This window comes from Macaca thibetana, chromosome 3 (genome assembly GCF_024542745.1).
Source record: "Macaca thibetana thibetana isolate TM-01 chromosome 3, ASM2454274v1, whole genome shotgun sequence".
NCBI lineage: Eukaryota > Metazoa > Chordata > Mammalia > Primates > Cercopithecidae > Macaca > Macaca thibetana.
In genome coordinates this window covers 23,626,873-23,649,088 of record NC_065580.1, presented here as the reverse complement: position 1 = coordinate 23,649,088, position 22,216 = coordinate 23,626,873, and the positions used below count along the sequence as shown (strand labels likewise).

General features: G+C 40.3%; 2 protein-coding genes across 5 annotated transcripts in view; one reads left to right on the top strand and one right to left on the bottom strand.

Moving 5' to 3' along the window:
- Positions 1-22,216, top strand: part of STMP1 (short transmembrane mitochondrial protein 1) — a 360,766-nt gene that overhangs the window by 27,972 nt on the left and 310,578 nt on the right. The gene's annotated exons all lie outside the window — the stretch shown is intronic.
- CNOT4 (CCR4-NOT transcription complex subunit 4) overlaps positions 16,641-22,216 on the bottom strand; it is a 145,402-nt gene continuing 139,826 nt past the window's right edge. For 2 of the 4 annotated variants that reach the window (XM_050782404.1, XM_050782405.1), the window contains exons 11-12: positions 18,711-18,923; positions 16,641-18,032 (exon numbers count right to left, since the gene is read on the bottom strand). In XM_050782404.1, the coding sequence (XP_050638361.1) occupies positions 17,731-18,032; positions 18,711-18,923 (515 nt within the window). In that variant the 3' untranslated portion in view covers positions 16,641-17,730. The remainder of the gene's footprint in view (positions 18,033-18,710; positions 18,924-22,216) is intronic. The other 2 variants (XM_050782406.1, XM_050782407.1) reach the window with 1 other exon arrangement.

Here is a 22,216-nt window from a genome sequence, read left to right as displayed (position 1 = left end):
ATACACATATCATGGATAATTTTAAAGTAAGCACTTTTGTAGTGATATAGGCCAAGAAGTATCAACATACACAATATTTTGGAATCCCTGCCCCATGGCTTCCCTGATCATAACCCCCACCTTCTTCTAGAAGTAAGCAACTTTCTCACTTTTTAATAATCCTGTGCTCACTCTTCTCTTTCATAATATCACTTATGTAGTTTTCTTTTACAGGTTTTTAAAATTAAATATTTACACGTATGGAATAAGACTCTATGTGTTCTTTTGCATCTTGCTTCTTTTTTCCCCCAACAGTATGCTGTGAGACTAGTCCATATTGTTGCATAGCCATCGTTCATTTCTTTTCATTGCTGTATCCCCTTCCCTTTTTTAAAAAAAAAAAATCAGTTTTAATTTTTATTTAGCAAATAATAATTGTATATGTTTATGGAGTACATATTTATACACTGTGAAATCTTTAAATCAAGCTAATTAAATATCTATCACCTTACATACTTATCATTTCTTGGTGTAAGAATGTTTAGGATAGTCTGCTATAGCAATTTTGAAATATACAATACATTATTATTAACAATAGTCACTGTGCTGTGCAATAGACCACTAAAACATTCCTCCTGTCTAACTGAAACTTTGTCCCCTTTGATCAACGTCTCCCCTATTCCCATCCACTCCACCTGGCCAGCCTCTGATAACCACCACTGTACTCTCTACCCCTAAGAGCACAGCATTTTCAGATTCCACATAGAAGTGAGATCATCCATTCATTTTTTGATCCACTATAATCTCACTTCTACCTTCCCTCTGGAAAAAGTGATCAGTGACCTCCACATTTCCAAATCTATGAATTGCTCCCAGTCTTTGTCCCATTTGGCCTCCAGTGCATTTGACACAGTTAACCATGACATTTCTCTCATAGCTTCCATGCAACCATTTTTTTCCCAGTCCCTCCTTTCCCTCTCTTCCTTCTCAGTCTCACCAGTTGATGTTTTCCAAGATCCCACTTATGGCTCCTTTTTTCCTCCCTAAGTGATCTCAGTTCCATACTAGCCACATGTTGACAACTCCTAAATTTTTATCTCTCTGTCCTTTTTCCTGAGCTCTAGTTGTGTGTGTGTGTGTGCGCGTGCACGCTTGTGTATACATACATGTATATTTTCACTGCATATTAGACCACACAAAGTCAAACTCATCATTCTCTCTCTTAAATCAACATGCAGGTAGTTGTCCAAGTCAAAGACCTGTCATCTCCATCACTTTCTCTTCCTCCACTTTCTCATACAGATGTAAGTCCTGTCAATTATGGATCAGAAATGTCTCTTAAAATTTAAGTTACTCCTCTTGGGGAAAAAAAGAAAAAAATTAAATTACTCTTTTCCTCTCTGTCCTCATGGTCAGAATTCAGATTCAGGTACATTTTCTTACCAGGACTACTGCAGTAGCTTTGTTGTTTTATTGTGGTAAAATAGATACAACATAAAATTTAATGTCTGGACCCTTTTTGAGTGTACAGTTCAGTGATGTTGAGTATATTCACATTGTTGCCTGAATATCAGCACTATTCACCTCCAGAACTTTTCTATCACCGCAAACTGGAACTCTGTACCCACGAAACAGTAACTCCCCTTTCCCCTCCCTCCAGCTCCTGATAACCACTATTCTTCTTCTAGGAGTTTGACTACTCTCGGTGCCTCATATTAGTGGAATCACACAATATTCGTCCTTTTGTGTCTGGCTTTTTCTCAATAGCTTTTAAACTGGTTTTATTACTTCGTGTGTGTGTGTGTGTGTGTGTGTGTGTGTGTTAATATTACACTAATCCAAACTCTCTCTCACACACGCACACACACACACAATTGTTTAGTGTTTATTGTTTTTTTTTTCTCCTCCAGTCGTTTTTGCTGTCTCCCCTGTTCCTGTCCACTCCACCTCACCAGTCTTTGGTAACAACGATTCTACTCTCTACTCCTAGAAGCTCAACATTTTTAGATGCCACATAGAAGTGAGACCATCTATTCATTTCTTGATATATTCATATTCATTTCTTGATATGCTATAATCATATTTCTGCCTTCCCCCTGGAAAAGGTGATCAGTGACCTCCAAATTTCCAACTCCATGAACTGTTTTCAGTCTTTGTCCTCCTTGACGTCCATGGCATTTGACATAATTGACCATGACACTCCTCTCTTAGCTTCTCTGCAACCACGGTACAATCCAAGGTAACTTTCAAAGATACGAGAAGGCCTAGTCTTCCATGTCAACCACAATACGAAGCCTACTTTCCTTAGCATGACAGTCAAGACCTTTAAAAGTCTGGCTCAAACCTATCTTTTCAGTACCTCTTGCTACTCCTCCAACAATAGCCCAATCACACCACTACCTGGTAAACACTTTCATGCCTTTCTCACTGTCTTTGCACCTGTCACTTCCCTGGCTGGGAATGCCATATCCTCTCCATCCCCTCTGCCAACTCCACCCCAAATCTCTGGGCTTCACCTGGTAAACCCTGCTCATCCTTTATATTCCAGCTTCCATGTTCCTTCCCCTGTGAAGTTGGCCCCGACTCTTCACACTGAACTAATCCCTCCCTCCACGTGTTACTACAACACTCTGCACATCTTGGCTTTATGTAGTTTTCACTATGTCTTATATTTCACAATTGAAAGCTTTAAGAAATATTCATGTCAGTCTCCCCTTCGAGTTTGTGATTTCCTTAGTCAGGAACATGTCTTTTCATTCTTGGCACTCTGGCTGTTGTGTACTCAATAACTGTATGTTTAATAAATAAATCAATAAAATATTCATCCATCTATACTGGGTTAAAATGCTGCCTTCTCTGGGGGCGTAAGGACATATCAGGTGTCCCTAAAAGGCTTCTTGAGCACAGGATGCCATAATATTAGGTTGGTGCAAAAGTAATCATGGTACTTGCCATTGAAAGTAATGGCAAAAATTGCAATTACTTTTGCACCAACCTAATACATTTGGAAACTCTGCCAGATACCACAAAGGAGCATCTTCTTCCAAAATGAAAAGTGGGGATAACAGTTGTTACACAACATCTGCTTAAGATTAGTAGCTCTTGGCCGGGCGCGGTGGCTCAAGCCTGTAATCCCAGCACTTTGGGAGGCCAAGATGGGCGGATCACGAGGTCAGGAGATCGAGACCATCCTGGCTAACACGGTGAAAACCCGTCTCTACTAAAAAATACAAAAAATTAGCCAGGCGACGTGGCGGGCGCCTGTAGTCCCAGCTACTCGGGAGGCTGAGGCAGGAGAATGGTGTAAACCCGGGAGGCGGAGCTTGCAGTGAGCTGAGATCCGGCCACTGCACTCCAGCCTGGGCGGCAGAGCCAGACTCTGTCTCAAAAAAAAAAAAAAAAAAAAGATTAGTAACTCTTTAAGTGTCAAAGATAATCAAGGTAATTACTCAAAGTTGTCATCTTGATAGTCTGAGGCAATCAAACCCAAAGCATTGCCTTTCCCCAGGAGGGCTGTTCAGCATAATTCAAACCTGGAAGCCACTTGAACTGAAGGTGTTCTTGATGGGAAATTGTGGGTACTGCTCCCAGGAGGAGGGAAGTCCGGAGTGCAATGTGGCCTGGCGGGGTGGGGGCTGCCCAGATGCACCTCCATTGACACCAGAGAAATCCATGTGGCTAACAGCTTATGCCCAAATCCCCAGCCACCAGTGTAAAGTATGGCAGCACTTTTTCATGAGAAGAAAACATTTTGCAGCAAATTATTACAGCAATCATTGTTTGCATTTGTATTGCACTTCAGTTTTCAGAGCACTTTCATTTGCAATATTTCATTTAAGCCTTGCAGCCACGTGAGTGTAACGATGTCGGTGCACAGATGAAGAAACAGAGGCCAGAAGTGGTATTGTGGCCTTCCCAAGGCCGTAAGGTAAGTGGTAGTACTTTTTGCAGTTTCATATTAGGGGTTTCTCAGCTAACGCCTGAGAATCCTGAGGTTATTTAGAGGTCTTCATTGTAAATTGATTACAGCAGGACTTGACATGACTTTATACTCACTTCCAAGATTATCTGGTGCCATTACTGATCAGTGAATTTGGAAGGACTTTTGGAGATCACCTAGTCCAACCTCTCAATAAAAGCAAGGAATTCCCTTTATCGATCCTTGGCTGTGTTGGGTCTTCCTTACATTGGGTTGCCCTTGCCCTTGAATTTCTCCTCATAACTCTTCATTGTCCTCAATAGGACATGCAAATAATGTATAATTCCTCTTCTCAGCAAAACTTTCAGATATTTGTGAGTGGTTTCCTCTCTTTTCTGGCCTAAATATTCCAGATCCCTCAAGCCATTGGACAGGCAAAATGCTAAGTACTGAAATGGATAATTTTATTTAAACCTCACCATAACTCTAGGATAATAGTACACACTTTATTAACCTGATTTGACATACAGGGAAAGGAGATTGAAGTTTAGAGATTTGTGTAACCTATCCGTTGTCACCCAGATGGCACATGGTAATGCTGGCAATTAAATGCAGGCAGTCTGAGTTTGTAACTCTAAACCATTATAAACCCTTTTCTATTCTTTCTCTACACTCTCCCCCTACCTCCAGTTCAAGAAGAAAAAAAAAAGTTTCATGTGCTAGATAGACAGAATGTAGGCTGGTATTTCTAAGAACCAAGTCTTTTTTTTTTTTTTTTTATTCCTAATGTTTTGTAGAGGTGAGGTCTCACTATGTTGCCCAGGCTACTCTCAAACTCCTGGCCTCAAGCTGGATTATAGGCATGAGCCACTGCACTGGCTGCTAAGAACCAAGTCTTAATCCTCATCACCCACTCACTGTGACTGGCAGCAAGTCAAATCACACTATGCTACTTATTTTTCTCAGCGAGTACACTCATTCCATGGAGACACCTCAGTCATTGTCAGGGTATACTCATCACTTTTTGGACTAAATAGAACTCCTCATGACTAGCTACTAAAGCCATGAGCCCTGAGGCCCCTGATCAACTCACACACTTCATCTTATACCATTCTCCTCCTCGTTCATTGTGCACCAGGCAACAAGGGCTGCCTCCAGCTGGATATGCCCAGGTTCCCGCAGTGGGGTCTCTTCACATGCTCACAAACACTGCTCTCCTGCTGGTGAAGTTGGCAGGGCTGGTTCCTTGTTCTTCTTCTTTTGATTGGCAAGTCACTTTCTCAGTGAGGCTTTCTCATCCATCCATCTGCCCACCCATCCATCTGATGTCTTTGCTGGGTAGACTGGAGTAAGCAAGTCAAATGCAGCCAGGCACAATTCCTCATGCCTATAATCTCAGCATGTTGGGAGGGCAAGGCAGGTGGATCCCTTGAGCCAGGAGTTCGAGACCAGCCTGAGCAACATGGTGAGACCCCGTCTATACAAAAAACACAAAAATTTGCTGGGGGTGGTGGTGTGCCAAGAGGCTGAGGTAGGAGAATCACCTGAGCCTGGGGAGGCTGAAGCTGCAGTAAGCCATGGTCATTCCACTGCACTCCAGCCTGGGTGACAGAGACACCATCTTGAAAACAAAAACAAAGTCCAACATGCTGTTTGCTCTCCAAGTGCGTTTACATTCTGATGCCCTGATGAAAAGCAGTTTCTCCATTGCACACTTATTGTATGTTATACTTTCCTTTCAAAGCATAATTTTTAATTATATCAATATTTTCATTTTATAATATATTAATACATTTGTATGGCTTAAAGAGATCAAACAGTATCAGTCATGCAAGAAATTTTCCTTAATGTCTCCTGGCCAGCCCCAACCCCACATCACTCCTCTTCATAGGGGTAATTGCTATCATGATTTTGGCATGAACTCTTCCAGTTCTTGTCTATGCATTGCCATTTACATAGGCACATACAAATATGTAGTTTTAGTTCCTGTGTGTTTAATGTAGAAAATATTGCAGACTTTAAAGTATACTTTAAAAGCATATTTAGGCTGGGTGCAGTAGCTCATGCCTGTAATCCTAGCACTTTGGGAGGCCAAGGGGGGCAGATTGCCTGAGCTCAGACCAACCTGGGCAACATGGCAAAACCCCATCTCTACTAAAAATACAAAAAAATTAACCGGGTGTGGTGGCGCATGCCTGTAATCCCAGCTACTCAGGAGGCTGATGCATGAGAATTGCTTGAACCCAGGAGGTGGAGGTTGCAGTGAGCTGAGATCGCGGCCACTGCACTCCAGTCTGGGTGGCTGAGCAAGACTCTGTCTCAAAAACAAACAAACAAATAAACAAACAAACAAAAAACCCGTATATTTACATATAGTTTTTTCATTGTGTGACTTGTAGATTTTGCACACAGAAATACATGTAATTATTCTTCTCATGGTGTTCTGTAGTATTGCCTACCAATGAACTGCTGAACATTCAGGCTATTTCGTATTTTTCTTCTTATAAACAATGCTATAATGAATGCTTTTATATATTCCTCTCTGTGTATGAGTTCAAGAAGGGTTGAAGTGAATGGGCAATTTCATATTGTCAGTTCATACCCCATAAAAGTATGTACCAATATATAATCATAGCAAAAGTACATAAGATACCCATTTTCTTACACCCTTAGGAATATTTTTTGTTTTTCTTAATCATAAGAACAAAACATTCTCAGTAATCATTGTCTATTAGTTGTCTTTGGCTTTTTGTATTTTTAAGAAAGATTGATTTGTAGGCATTTTTTATATATTTGGGATACTAATCCTCAGTCTATTACATGGGTTACAAATATTTTCTCCCAGTCCATTGTTGATCTAATTTTGCTTATGGCATTTTGTCTTACAGAAGTCTTAAATTTAGGGTAAGTTAGTCAATATTTTTTTTGGGGGGTCTAGTATTTTGGATATTGCTTACACATACTTCTAAATATATTCTTCTGCATTTTCATATGTCTAGGTATATTCACTGGATTGTTTAATGATCATCTTCACCACCTAAGTCTGAGCTCTAAGAAAGAGAGAGTCATGACTGTTCTATTCCCAAATGCGTCCTTAACGCATATCACAGTCTAGTACCTCCACGCTCAAAAAATGGTTATTGAGCAGATGGGGAAAAAAAGAATGATGTGGGTATTATTAACAAGAAAATACAGGTATCCCTGGAAGAAACTCAATATGTGAATTAGGCGATTGTGAGTTTTATAAAATAATGCATTCTGTACACATTGTTAAATTTTACACTTAATTTTGAATTCTGGCTATTGGTAATTTATGCAGTAATCCCAAAATTATCATAAAATCTGAAATGTTTAAAGAAATTTTAGGGATCATAGAGGGGTCCAACTGTATGGCTGTGTGCTCTGACAATAGGTTGTGTACTATCTCTGTGCCCAGCTGTGGGCACCAATCCAGTTCCAGGAGATTGACAGCATGATTGAAGAGCGCCCCCTACTGCTGGCCTTCTATGGGCCATGATGAGCCCTTACCTTCATACTATGGGCCATGGTGAGCACTTTGATACCTTCGCCCCCTCCCAAAGCCTCAACCCCATGATTTTCCACCATTTCTATCGCTCAGAAGCTCCTGGCAATCTCCATGCCTCCTTTGTGTCTCTCTAAGATTGATTAACAGTCAAGGCCACATCGAATTATTCTGATTGGATCTGTACATTGTAACCTCAACTGGGCCCTTGCTGCTTGTTTACTACTCTTTTAACGCTTCTTTTACCTTCCTGTTACATTCTCCAAAGTATTGCACATTTTCTATGTTCTCAAGCTCCAAATTCCTATTCCACCTTCTGCTACCTCATTATGCTGAGTCAAGGGGTTCCCTTAATATTCCTTTCTTTACCTTAAAACCCTCTCTCTTATTTTCTTTGCTGTTGCCTTGGAGGGAAGCATCCATGCATGTTCCTGATTCCCTTCAACTCAGCTTTCTTGTTCAAATTTACTTTTTCAAATAATTTTGTCTCCTCTAAAAGGCTTATGATTTCTTTAAGGGAAAAAAAACCTTCCTTTACTTGAAACTGTGTTATCATTATCCCTTTATCAAACTTCTTCAGAGTATACTATCTCCAGTTCTTTAACTCCTAGTCATTCTCCATTCTTCAACATACTGCAATTGGGTTCCAGTACCTCCACTGGATTAAAACCAGTGACTTAAAGTTCATGACTGATCTCCTGCCAATAAAACTTAATTGCACCCCACTACCCAAAACTGCTTTCCTTCTGTCATTCATTCGAACTGAATGTTGGGAACTGTGCTAAACCCTGTGTATAAACAGATGAAAAGAAGCATCCCTTCTTCAAGGAGGCTGCAGCATAATGAAGGCATGTATAAGACACAAAGGCAGGGAGAGCCACCTAAATCTGCCTAGAGGTGTGAGAAAAAGCTGCAAGAAGCAGATTGCCAGGGTGAGGATAGGAATAATATATACATTCTAGGCTGAGAAAACAGATATGCACAGAACAGAGACACAGTCGCATGAAATAAAGAATATCCTCCTGTTAGGGGAGAGGGCTCCAGGTCCCACACCAGCCAAACTTCAATTTCATTATGAAAGTATTGAGGGAGAGATGTTTCTGGAGAGTTTTGACAAGGAGGTGACATGGCCCTGTGAGATGCTCTAAACCACAGGGACTAGCTTTTCTGTTGACATCAGCCCCACCCCTGCTACTCTCTCCTGCATCACAGTTCCGATTCCTTCCAATAGGATCCCAGGTTAGACCCTACTAATGGGAGGTACTTAGGGCAATTTGAAAGATGTAAGAGAAAAAGCCATCATTCTACAGGTGTCATCTCTGGGCAGGCAGGTGGCCCCTGGCAAATGGGGCATTGGGTAGCCACTTCCCAGAGTCTTCCTGGGAATTACCGACTTGGTGCTGCAGGCAGCTGAGGGCTTTTTGGTGGAGGCTTTTTCTATGACTCCTGTACTTCTGGAGCTCCTGAATGCTAGCAGAGGTCTTCCTGACCTTTCTTCTCCAAGCCCTTCCAGTGGTTGTGAAATCCCTGGCTTCCTGATGAAACCCTGACTGACATAGCACGAAATTTCCAGTAATTCTTGCCTAGAAACTGTTCTACACCGACACCATACACTCAGATCTCCTTCATTTTAGACTTCTAGCATCTGTTTTTCCCAAGGCTCCCATCTCACCTCTGTCCCTGTAAAGATGACTCCAACACTGTATTTCTCCTCTGTACCCCCACAAATTTCCAAGTATTTCTTGGACACCACCAGCTGGATGACCTGCTGGAACCTCAAGTCAACAAATTCATCTTTTTGCACTTGTTCCTTTTCATGAGTCCACATTTGTTTTCAACATGACACAATTATTCCAGTCATCTGGCTCAAAACTTGCAATATTTCAATATGCAATATTGAAATATGCAACTATTTCAGTAATTCCAGGCAAGAATTACTGAAATATTTATTGAGAGCCTACTATGTGCCAGCTAGGTTCTGAGAATGTAATGTTTAACAAGCTAGCTGTGCTATCTGCTCTCAAAAAGCTTACAGTCTAGTGGAGGATCTAAGAAATCTAAGATGGCTGTGAAATTGTTTTTCTTTCATCCTTTAACTATGGCCAGTAACTTGCAAAAATCTCTAGCACTTCTGAAATCTCTCTTGAATTCTTTCTCCTTGTTTCCATTCCCAATCCCTTTATCAGCCCAAAACCGTCACCTGAACTATTCTTCTAGCTTACCAGACTTTATTGCATCATGCACATTTTAAAAATAATTTGATAAAACACTAATGCACATACCCTTTTTGCATACAATTTCTAGGGTCACTGATAGTCCTTTTGTGGCCAAACCTTAGATTTCTTTGGGTCCTTTAATTGACGCAAAGAACCCTACCCCAGTGGCTCTCTCATCTTCATCATTTCCACTTAGGACTTAAAGCAAAATCCTATCATACCTTTCTCCTACTTAGAACTTGTCATTTGAAACAAAAGCAGTGCCCAACTCACCCTTCCAGCCTTATTTCTCACAAGTCCCCCAGAGGAACCCCAAGTTGCAAGCCCTAAACATGCCCCAGGCAGGCTCATGCTGATGTCTTTGTTTGTTCAGTGTTCCCTCCAACCCAAGTCTCAAGTTTGTCCAAAGCTCACTCTTTGAGCGACCTTGGCACTTCCCACTTCTCACACTCACTTTCAGTTTTAGAGCTGACTATTCAAATCTTTTCAGTTAGAGAGCAGGGATCATTTTACTTTTGTACCCCTGGAAGCACCTGGCATGATGCTAAGCCTAAAGGTGTTTTCAAAAATTATTAAAACTAAATTGAACTCAAATCTCTCTTCCACGTCTTAGTCCAAGCTGCATCCTTCATCCTATTTCCTCTTCTACATAACTGTCTTTCAAACATTGGAAGACAAGTACCTCATCCCTGTTCCTTATCTGCATAAAATCCAGAAGACACTGGCTAACTTGGTAGTTCAACTGAATGTAAATACAACTCAATATGAGCACAAAATAATCAAGACGTCCCTAAGGGACTTCCCAACTAAACTTTGACTCATACCTTATGATCTGGGATGAACAAATACAGAAACTCTCCACACCCTTTCACCCACCACTACTTAGCTAATATAAGGGAGGGACAAATAATACCTCATCTTGGTAATTCCATAAACAAGAAAGCTAGAAAAGCACTTGCAACTTTGAAACAGAAAGGAAGGACAACCAAAGTCATGCAAATGTAGGTGAGGATGGGTAACAAGTAGTTCTAGCTCTGCTATAAAACCTGTGACCCAGGACAAAACCTCAACGTCTCTGAGCCTATTTCCCTACTTTTCCCACATGATGGGATCTGATAAGAGCACTGGAATTCATTATATGAAACCAACAACATTAAAAAGTGCCTCTGGACTCGATGTCATATGCCAGGCATTTTATTAACAGTACTTTAGCTTTGCAAATACTAAAGCTGAAAGTAAGAAAGCCACAGATGATTGTTTCCCTTTAAATGCTCTTGAGTTATTTATTAGAGTTTTTAAATCATTCAGACCACCAAAAATATCTATTTGGCCTATTCATTTTTATTGATCTTGTACACTTACTTCCTTCACCCATGAAAGGAAGCCATGGAAGGAGGTCCAATGACTACACCTACTAACACCTGCCATACCCTCAGTTTCCCTCAGAGATGGACCAAATGCAGAATATATTCTTGAGAATGGCCAAGGTGTACCATGAACATTTGGGCCAATATGCATGTTCTTTCCCAAATCATCTGGGTTATCACCAATACAAATAATTATTTTATCCTTAAAGGAATTTATTAAATAATTTACTCATTTTCCTTAAATCAATATATTCAGAAACAACTTTTAAAATGTATTTTCAGGCCAGGCATGATGGCTCACACCTAGCACTTTGGGAAGCTGAGAAGGGCAGATCACCTGAGGTCAGGAGTTCGAGACCAGCCTGGCCAACATGGTGAAACCCTGTATCTACTAAAAATACAAAAACCAGCTGGGAGTGGTGGTGCACACCTGTAATCCCAGCTACTTGGGAGGCTGAGGCAGGAGAATTGCTTGAACCCAGGAGGCGGAGGTTGCAGTGAGCCAAAACTGCGCCACTGCGCCACTGCACTCCAGCCTGGGTGACAGAGTGAGACTCTGTCTCAAAAAAAAAAAAAAAAAGTATTTTCAAAGGCAGCTCTTCCGCTGGAAAACTGCCTATGACTGTGTGAAGTCTAAGTCTGAACTAAATTAACAATTACTGAACAAGCACAAAAAATAGAGTACTGATTTTGGGGACAAGATAAATATTTGATTTCTTCAAATAGTTCATGCTAATGACCTCCAGTCATCTTTCACTTGAATAGGCCACTTGGGCAGAATTAAATACATCTGACAAAGGGCATATCTCAAAATTATGTTTAAGATATATAAGCTTTCTAACTTTTAAGAGTTTACATACTGTAATAATAAGGATATAAAATTAAATGATGGTTAATATTTAATAGAAAACTCAAAAGCCATGTGCAGTATACCTTGTGTCTTCAAGTTTAAGCAAACCTTGTTGGAGAGTGCTAACTGAATTCAACTCTGTATTTTAATACTATAGCATAATCTCTGTAGATATACATTGTTGACAGTTATTACTACCCATCCTTAAAACACCATTCTTACACAGCATACATAGGTAACAGTAGGTTATTTTTTCCCTCTCTGCAATTTCTAGACTTGTTCTAATTCAGCTAAGCCTAAAAAATGACCCACATCCATCTGACTTGCAAACGACCCTGAAACTGCAGTAAAATTTGCCTTTAACATCCAGCCTAAAATTTAACCATTAAAATTATCCCCTGTGTGACTACCTCTTGAAAAACAAACTATTGACTGTAAACCAATAGCTTCTTTGGAAAAGGGGATGTTAAAAAGAGAAACCACTTCAAGGTAAATGAAACAAACAGGTACTATTCAAACCAAGGGATACACAACATGGTGACTAGCACTCATTGGCCAATAGCCAAAGATAGTCCTTCCTCTACTTCAATGGCAGACAAACTATGCCTACTAGTTTATCAAATCAGAGCACAGATCTGGGCTAAGATGGTAGACTGAACTTACATATCTAATTTTATTTCTTCCTAAAGGTCCATTAAAATTCGAGTAACAGAAAAAAGAAAAACAGGGATAACAAGAGGAAATGACAGCAATAAAATCTAAGGACCTAGAAAGTAGACGGTTGGGTGGACTCACCTAGCTCATTTGAGAAAGGCCAACCTTAAGCTAACAGCGGGGAAAACTGAGCTCCAATCCAATTTACATCACAAAATCCTCAAGGGCACAGAAACTGACAGGACTAGATACCGCTAAAACCAGAGATAAAGTGTGTGGAGTGGGGCTAAATAAAGGTTACTAAGAAAGTTGTTTTAAGAAGTTAACTCCCTAGATTCATTCCCCAACTCCATGCTATTCTTCTCATAAATGGGCAGATATTTGGAGAGTTAATCTCTGGCGAGGTAAAGACTGCATCGGGGAGATTATACGTAGTATAATATTAAATACATAAAGAGACCCAACACAGCTCTGAAGCCCTGGCAGTCAGACCCTTACCAGCCAGGCCAGCCATTGGAAGACTCTTCTCCATGGAATCTGACCAGCCAAGGCCAAGAGACAGGTGCTAAAGACAATGACAACAGAGGTTACCCATTAGAAGAGACCACCCAGATCTTCCAATAGGGGAATTCAAAGTTGGCAAGCCCTACTCATGTTTTCAAAACTCCCCATCAATTTTCCATCTCATTCATGAGCAGATAACCAAGGATTACCAAGTGTCTAAAGAGTCTCTAATATAATCACTTCTTGGCCTTTTGGCTAAGATCAAGTGTAGAAATCTCCAATAAGGAAGATAGAAATCAAAGCAAACAGATTAAAGCAACTTGGAGAAACAGCACAAGGAGAAGAAAACTATAAAGTTGAAAGAAAACTTCCTAGAAAGAACAGCCAAAGTGAAGATACAGATAGAAAATTGGAGAAAATATTTTAAAAAGCGGAAGTCCAGGAAGTCTAGTATTTAAACAATGGAACTTTTGGAAAGGGAGAACAGAAAAAGAAAGTGCAAGAAATTCACTAATAAGTCAAGAAAATCTCCGAGAACTGAAGAAAATGAGTCATAAGATTTTAAAAACATACTGTATATCCACTGTGTCCAGCAAAATGAATTAAAATAGACCCACACCTGGCTGGGTGTGGTGGCTCACGCCTGTAATCCCAGCACTTTGGGAGGCTGAGGCAGGCAGATCACCTGAGGTCAGGAATTTGAGACCAGCCTGGCCAACATGGTGAAACCCCATCTCTACTAAAAATACAAAAATTAGCCAGGCGTGGTGGTGGGCACCTGTAATCCCAGCTATTTGGGAGGCTGAGGCAGGAGAATTACTTGAACCTGAGAGGCAGATATTGCAGTGAACCAAGATTGCACCACTGCACTCCAGCCTGGGCGAGAGAGCGAGACTCCGTCTCAATAAATAAATAAATAAATAAATAAACAAATAAATAAATAAAATAGACCCACACCAAGGCAGATCACTGTGGAGTCCCAGAACACGGAAGACAAACTTGCTACAAGCTTCCAGAGAGGGAGAAAGATTACATATAGAGGATAAGAGCGTCTTTGGATTGTTCAACAACAAAACTGGTAGCAAGAAGGTAATAAGCTTTCAAATTTCTGCAGGAAATTATATAGAATCCTGTATCTACCAAACTATCAACTGAGAAGTAGAATTAAATATTATTTCAGACAAGCTAATTACTAAAATATTTATCTCCCACGTACCTTTCCTTAAGAAATACTGGAGGGTGTCACGCCAGCAAAATAAGATTTAGGAAAAAAAAAAAAAAACTAGGGTATGGGATTTAGTAATATAGGAAGAAGGTCCAAGAAAGGAGAGAGAACAAAGGGAAATATTAGAAATGACTGCTGTGTACCAGATCTGAGTATTGTGATCCATGAAAGCTGTCAGTACCAAGATTCCCACTGCTATTATACCAACAGGCTGCCTAAGTCAGTTTGGTTCAGGCTGCCTTCTGTACTTTCTGATTTTGACCAAGCCTAATGAACTTTCTGTTCTCCCTGCCAAGCCCTGATGAATTAATCAGCTGACACTTGTTTTAAACCCCACCCCTTACCCCAAAGGGTTAAGACACTTAATTCACGAAGCATCTGTGATCTACTCCAGAGGACTGGTGAAAAGCCATGGTGAGCTTTGACACAGGAAACGGACAGCAGACTGATCCTGCAGACCATATTTCTGCCAGGCAACCGGGACTGTGCTTACATGACAAGACCTACCCCAACTGGCAAGCCCTGTTTTCCAGGACTCATGCATAACCTTGGCCACTGCACTTCTCAGAAGAGGATTTCATAAATGATCAGAGACGCTAAAGCCAAGCTATGCCCCAGAAGCTGTTTAGTTTATCTTCTCCTAAAAGGCTTAATCTAATAGTGACAACATTGCCCTTTCCTTCCACAGCTAGGCTTGGGTTTATTACTCAGCTTTTTAAAACTGAACAATATATTATTCAAGGATAGATACACAGCTGACAAAACTCTTGAAGATTAACACAGAAATTAAAATAAAATTTGTAGATGAGGAGGAAAGAAAATGGTCTAATTGGAGAGGGCAAATAGCGGGCTTTTAAGATACTGAGGTTCTTTTTTTTTTTTTTTTGAGACAGAGTCACGCTCTTGTTGCCCAAGCTGGAGTGCAATGGCACGATCTCGGCTCACTGCAACCTCTGCCTCTCGGGTTCAAGCGATTCTCCTGCCGCACCCTCCAGAGTAGCTGGAATTACAGGTGCGAGCCACCATGCCGGGCTAATTTTTTTTTTTTTTTCCTAGTAGAAACGGGGTTTCACCATGTTAAGGCTGGTCTCGAACTCCTGACCTAAGGTGATCCGCCTGCCTCGGCCTCCCAAAGTGCTGAGATTACAGGCGTGAGCCACCGCACCCGACCTCTATTTTTAACCTCGGTGGTAGGCACACAGATCATTATTATTTTTATTCTTCATACTTTTTGTAAAGTCATGCTTTCTATAAACTCTTCTGTATGACCGATTAAACATACACACAATTACAGCACAGCCTTATAAGGTGGAAGTTCCCTTCTTTTACAGAAAAAGCAACATTTTTATTGATATGCCCATCTCAGGACTCCCTCCCCACCCCGCAAAGAGCCTTGATTACAATTTACTGGCATCTGAATATTATTTGTGCATTGGTCCATCATTTGGCAGTACAATGTGAAGGTTCAGGAGACTGAAGCAAAGTTCAAGGGCAAAGAGAGCCTGTCATTTCTAGTCCTCTCCACTTACCCAGGGAAATTTTGTTAATTTTACAAAACAATTTACTAACCACTTGGTCACCATCTATTTGTGGTGACATTTATTTGAGAATACCATGTTTAAGTTTCTAAAACTTGTGTTGAAACTTTTTTTTTAACAAATTAAAGTACAGCGTACAGGTAAGGATGAAAAAAACCCAGCTGAAAACACAGAACGTATAATCTCTATCTATCTAGTTGATCCGACAGCTTCCCTTAATGGACATGGCTGAAAATATGCCAGTTTCTGCTTTGGGCTTCTGAATGCAGCCCAAGACAAGACATACAAACCACACAGATCCTGGTGTCCTGTTGGGGAACAGGTAACTTTTATCCCCTACCCTCTTTTGGTCAGTGGTGTGATCATCGCCCCTTCATCAGGTACTTCCTAAAATGGTCAGTCATAAAAGATGTGTCTGTGGATCATCTACATCAGAGTTTCCCGATCTCTTTCCCATCATGGCACTCACAAAGTGGTGCCACTTGTGTGACATAGTGGCTGCTGCTCCCGCCAGGTCTCCCTAAAGAGAATCAACGTCTCAGCATGTCAATAACCTCTCCATTACTGGCACATGAGGCTTCTCAGTTGGGAAGGCTTGGCCTGCATAATACAATAGCAGAAAGAGGAATCTTCTACTAAAAGCCACTGGAAGAGGGTTCTTGAGGACAAGATGGGCTGAACTTCAAGGATGACACTGACTGACAATAAAATGGTTGTTTATCCTCCACTTTCTTCTTCTAAGCCATCCTCCCTCCCTATTGTTGAAGATGTAAAATCAAATGGAAACATCTGATGGCTACTTGTCACAAAATCTTTCAAACTCACATGCAACAAAATGGAAAAACAAAAACAAGAACAACCCAAGTGTCATCATCAAGTTTTCTGTTTTATTTAAGATTTTAGTTTTAATTCTGAAGAAAGAGGTACATTTCCTTGTTTTTAGTTTTAGCGTCAGGTTATAACCAGGTTTTTGTTTTCTTTTCTCCTGTCTTTTCAATACTGCACAAACGTCCAGAAACTACAGGGTTAAGTAAAAGCTGCAGGCAAGGAGGTCAGAGATTTGCTCCTGATGGTGATCAGATGGCCCCAGAGCAGTGCTATCTCAGAGTGCCCTCGTCAGGTGAATTTACGGTAAAAGAAAAAAGATTCCGACAGAGGAGAAGGACTGAAGAAATCACTTACATTTCAGCTCTTATATTATTAATAGGTATTAAATCTGTGAATACTTTTTTTCTTTAAAACATTTCAATTTACTTTAAATCTAAAGCCAAAAAAATTTTCTCCTTTAAAAAAATTACTTCTCACCTCCTTATAAACTCTTTAGCAATCAGCCAGTTACTACTACAGATGAATTTGTCTTTCCATCAACTTCCAATACATTCTTTTGCTTAACGACACAATCAAGTCCTTGCCATCAACTTGCCAAAATAATTAAAAATTAATTTAAATTAAAAGCATTTTCCCTGCAATAATGATAAGCTGAATACAAGATGGATGCTAGGACCACTGTTTTCCCCCATGCATTTAGCAATCTCACGTAAATGAACCTGGTTTTCAAACTTCTGCAGTTGATAATGCTTTACTTGACCTTTCCTATAGATTAATCGCCATTTTCTGCTAAGCAGATTATGTCATTATTATGCGCAACAGACAAACAATAATTTTCTAAGTATTGAGACTGCCCTTTGATTTTTTTTTCTCTCCTTAAAAAGGCATTTTTAGAAACATTCAACAGTGTCACTCAAATGCTGGATCAACAAAAACTTTTACAATTAATAAAGAGATGGTAATGACCCTGTGATCGCATTGCATCTGGGGGTAGGGAGAAAAAAAATTGATCAGGTACTGGATTCTTCAGAACATAAGAGATGAGAAGGGAGCTGTGGGTGGTGGGCTGAGAGGGAGAAAACAGAGTGGGACAAATCCTGCATTTTCTAATGGTTGCTCTTCTTTGCCTAATGGCGGTCCAGTGTTGAACTCTGTAGTAAATCTGTGGGGGTTTTGCTGGGGGGTCTGAAGGCCGTCTGAAAGCCTGGGGGTGGGGAGTGGAAGCTGGAAGGGTTTGAAGGAGGAGGGTAGGGATTCCAACTGGCTCTGTGCAGCGGGATCTGTGTGCTGAAGGGGGCGCTGTGGTGGGTCTGTGATGGAGCAGCGCTGGGGCCGTCCATCTCTGTGAGGGCCTGAAGGGATTTTAGCCAGTGTGGAGGATTGTCATCTTGAAGAGAGTCTAAACTGTTTCCTGAAGATGCTGGAATACCTAAGGAAAGAAAAGAAAAAAAGAGGGAAAATGGTGAGTTTGTGTGGAAAGAACAGGTCATCAAACAAATTTAGAAAACAAAACCAAAAGGAAACACAGAAGAGATTACAATTTTAAACTCCTTCCACATGAGACCTTTTAAACCTTCTGTTCCTTTGATCCTCCCCCAACAACCAAGACTTATTGTCACACAAACCCATGCCTCCTCTTGAACTAGACTTAGTCCCCCACTGTCACAGAGGCACAGCTGCAAAATACCATTCCCCAGAACTGCATGACGGCATTTCCCAATTGTGCTTTTCTTCCTCTGACAGGGATGCGTAACAAGACAGCCTTATAATAGAGAGCTTTATAACAAAAAGTGGAGTATGTTCCTTATAAGAAGAGTAAGTCAGATCCTTTTGTACTTTGAGGCCTACAAAATACACATGTTGCTAGACGTTAACACCTACTTAAACCAGAAGAAGCAACCTAGGCACCAAATGCCTTCTTATTAATACACAACTAGGCCGACAGGTTAAATGAGACTTGCATGACCCCTGAGAACGAAACAAGCCACTCCACACTTGCAGCTTTGTGAAAAGAAACTTATGTTGAAGAGATCTTGGTTTTTATTTTATCTGTGCTAAAAACCAAACTGTTGGCAGTCAGTGGAGCTGAAGGGAGTGAGAAAGTTACCTGTGATGATGGCTGGGTCTGTCCAGCTGCCAGGGCTGTCCCAACTCAGGCTGTCGGTGGTGGCAGTGTTGGAGGTTGGTGCACTGTGGTTGGCGTTGGAGGGGGAAGAAGAATTGGGCAGTCCACCAAAGTTGATGTTAATGTTGGGTAGAAGTGCCCTTAGCCCGTCCTGCCATTCCTTCATATTTAAACTCTCTACAGAACTGCTGTTGTCTGGGAGATTTACCAACAAAAAAATGAAAGATAAAAAAAAAAAAATAAAAAGCTACGTTAGAAACATATGTTGTTCTTTAGTGGTTAAGCGGGAGAAGAATTATTCTTTCTTTATTGAGCATTTAAAATGGGTTGTCCTAGCAAGATAAACTTCATTAGGATTTTGCTCGTGAGCTCAGAGCCCCTGAAGTAAGTGAGGAAAAACCTGCTCAAGGATCAGGAGAGGGAGCTTCTTGTCTCTCTACAGCCTCTTCACCATTATGGGTTTGTAAATCAATAATCCAGTTTAAAGACTCAATGCTCCAGAGCACAATTTAGTTCCAGCTACATTATGAAGTTTCAGTTAGTGAGGCATTTAGCCAGCTGAGCTGATTTACGCTATAAAAAAGCCAAGTCTGCAAAGTCCAATATAGGAGCTTATTTCTCAGCCCATCAAATGGAAGAAAAGTCATTTTATGAAGAATAAACATAAGCAATAGAAAAAGAAAAATAATTAAGTCCTTCTTGATTATAAAACTGGCAATGTGTTTCAGAAGAGAAAAGCAGTAATGAACAGGCTTTTGAATTTGAAAAGAATGTATTTCCATTTAGTCACTAAGGCCAAGGAGGCAGGAGCTGACACCTTTTAGATGGAATAATGTCCAACACAGTCTGCCTGCCCTACTCCAACAGTTTGACCGATCATTCACAGCCGGAATCCTGGAGCCCTACAGTTTTCTGGGTCTATTTATGAATCGCATCAAACATGAGAAGACACTAGCAACATAAAAAAGGCTTTTTATAAATTGTGACTAAACTAACTTGATCTACTACCATCCAGAATCCACATAGTATAACTAACTGGTTGGGGGGAAAAGGGTGAAGTATAACAACTACTTAGATAATTGTTTTATTTAACAAATACTTAGATAGCTGTTTTATTGAAAATAGGAATGTAAGTCAAATTACAAACTAGAGTTTTGGAAAAAAGCATAGAAAAATATTTCTGATTCTACAGAACTGATTAGCAATCAACGCTGAGGAAGAGGAAGAGATGGAGGAGGAGGAGGTTCTATCAGGCACGATCTACACTGCTTAGCAAAATCAGGATTTTCTTTTTGTAATTTTGCTTTCCACCAACCACTGATCTATGCCAAATTATATCATGTTTCAACAAGTGAAGCATTTAACTCCATTGACCTTATTTAGAAAAAGACAAAAAACTACAACTAAACTGAACAAAGGTCATCTCTGAACTTACTAAGATGAAGAAAAAGCTCTCTAGGCTACACAAAACAAGACATCAGAAGGGAAAATAAATTCTCCAAGCCACTTTCATTTCATAATTGATGTAATTTACTAAACCTCACATTTCTTATATTTGCATATTATTTTACATTTGTATTGAGTTGTATGGTTTACAAGACACTCTAATAGTCAATTATTTCATTTGATCTTCACAACAGCCCTGAGAGGTAGGCAGAGGAGGATAAACAATCTGCATTTACTAGATAAAGAAACAGACTCAGGAATAATTTGCCCAAGTTCACAAAACTTGTTATTGAGAACCTGAACCTTAACCCTGACAAAAAAAAAAAAAAAAAAGCAAGCAAGCTTACTCTCTCTTGATCTACTCTGTACAGACTATTAATTTTTTAAAGGGTCAAATATTAAAGGGAAAGTCCAGGGGAAGATCCACGATTGAAAGGAGGCAAGAGAGAAACACAGAAGCATTATAGTATGCCCACTGGTCATGATTTGAAGAGAGATATTGTGACTCAAGGAAGAAACTGGACTTTGTGGCCAGGAGAAAAAAATTCTAATCAAGAATACAATCATTAGTTTCCCCCTGGCTCCCTAACTACATGAGACACAAACAAGATCACAAATTTAAGTCCTAGAACACTCTCAATTACAGGAAGGTTTATGGCTATGGAACATTCTAACTTTTAAAGCAGTCAAACTGTCAGGCTGAATAACTTAAAATAGCTTCCAATTAGGCAAAAACAAAACAGGGAAAACTTCCTGGAAGAAAAATAAAATCCCCCAGAAATAGAAAGATGATGTATAACTACATGGGAAAATGTTCAGGAGGACAAATGCTCTGACACCGAGTGGCTAACGTCCCTAAGAAGTCCATGCAAATGATGATCCTCCCTCTTCTACTGACTAGGGAGAGAGAGAATAGCCCATAAGTCAGACCAATCTGCTCCTAACTTTTGCTTTACCATTTAGTGAGCAATGAAACTGAGGAACATTTAATTTTGCATTAACAGAATAACACTTGCATTTACATAAATCTTATTTGAAAATCAGTAATAAAGTCAAAAGACAATAAAGGCAGAGGGGTTATATGAGAACTCTCTGTACTTCCCACTCCGTTTTGCTGAGAACCTAAAACTACTTTTAAAAAGTTTGTTTTAAGGGACATTTGTTCCTGTAATTGTAGACTAATCAAATCAAGCAAGAGTATGTTAGCCAAAGAAATTCACATATGGCACATGATGCAGAAACAGTGAGAAATTTAGATCCTCCCAGGTGCACTATGATTACAGGATACCTTGGGAAATAAATTAGCTAGTTTATAATGCAACAATCTTTACACCCCTCCTCCCCCCAAAACATCATGTGCCTTGACATTTTGGGAGCCTGACAGCATGGGTGTGTGGCTTACAGTAAAGCTGCAAGTGTTACAGGGAAGTAGAATGATGCTTTTAGCTCTTGGAATAGGACCATATTCCATCTAGCTTAGAAGAAAAGAAGTTTATTTCACTGTTTTTTCCACTATTGCTATGCCAAGTGTTGGCACAAAGAAAAGGTGAGAGAAAGGAAATCAGCTTAATCCTAACCCCATCAAAATAGCTCATCTCAGTCCAGCCGTACCTGAAGTCACGTCCTTGACTCCCCATTCCCTCCCAATGACCCAAATTTGTCTTGGCTGCAAGGGCTTCTGGCAATTCCATTCTTTGAAACACACACAGCAGGGTTTATCAACCTCATCACTACTGACAGTTTGAACTACATAATTCTCTGTTGTGGAGCGCTGTCCTGAGCACTGTGGGAGGGTAAGCAGCATTGCCGGCCTCTACCCACTAGAGGCTAGGGGTACCAGCTCCCCAGTTTTGATAGCCAAAATTGTCTTTAGACATTGCAAATGTCTTCTAGGGAAGCAAAATTGCATCCAGTTGAGAACCAGAACCACTGACACAAACGAAGTCGATTCCTTTGCTTCTAGGGCTCTTAAATGATCTAACTTGACTGCACATTTTCCTTTTGAATAGTACCAGGACTTTGACCACTGACTCAACTTGATG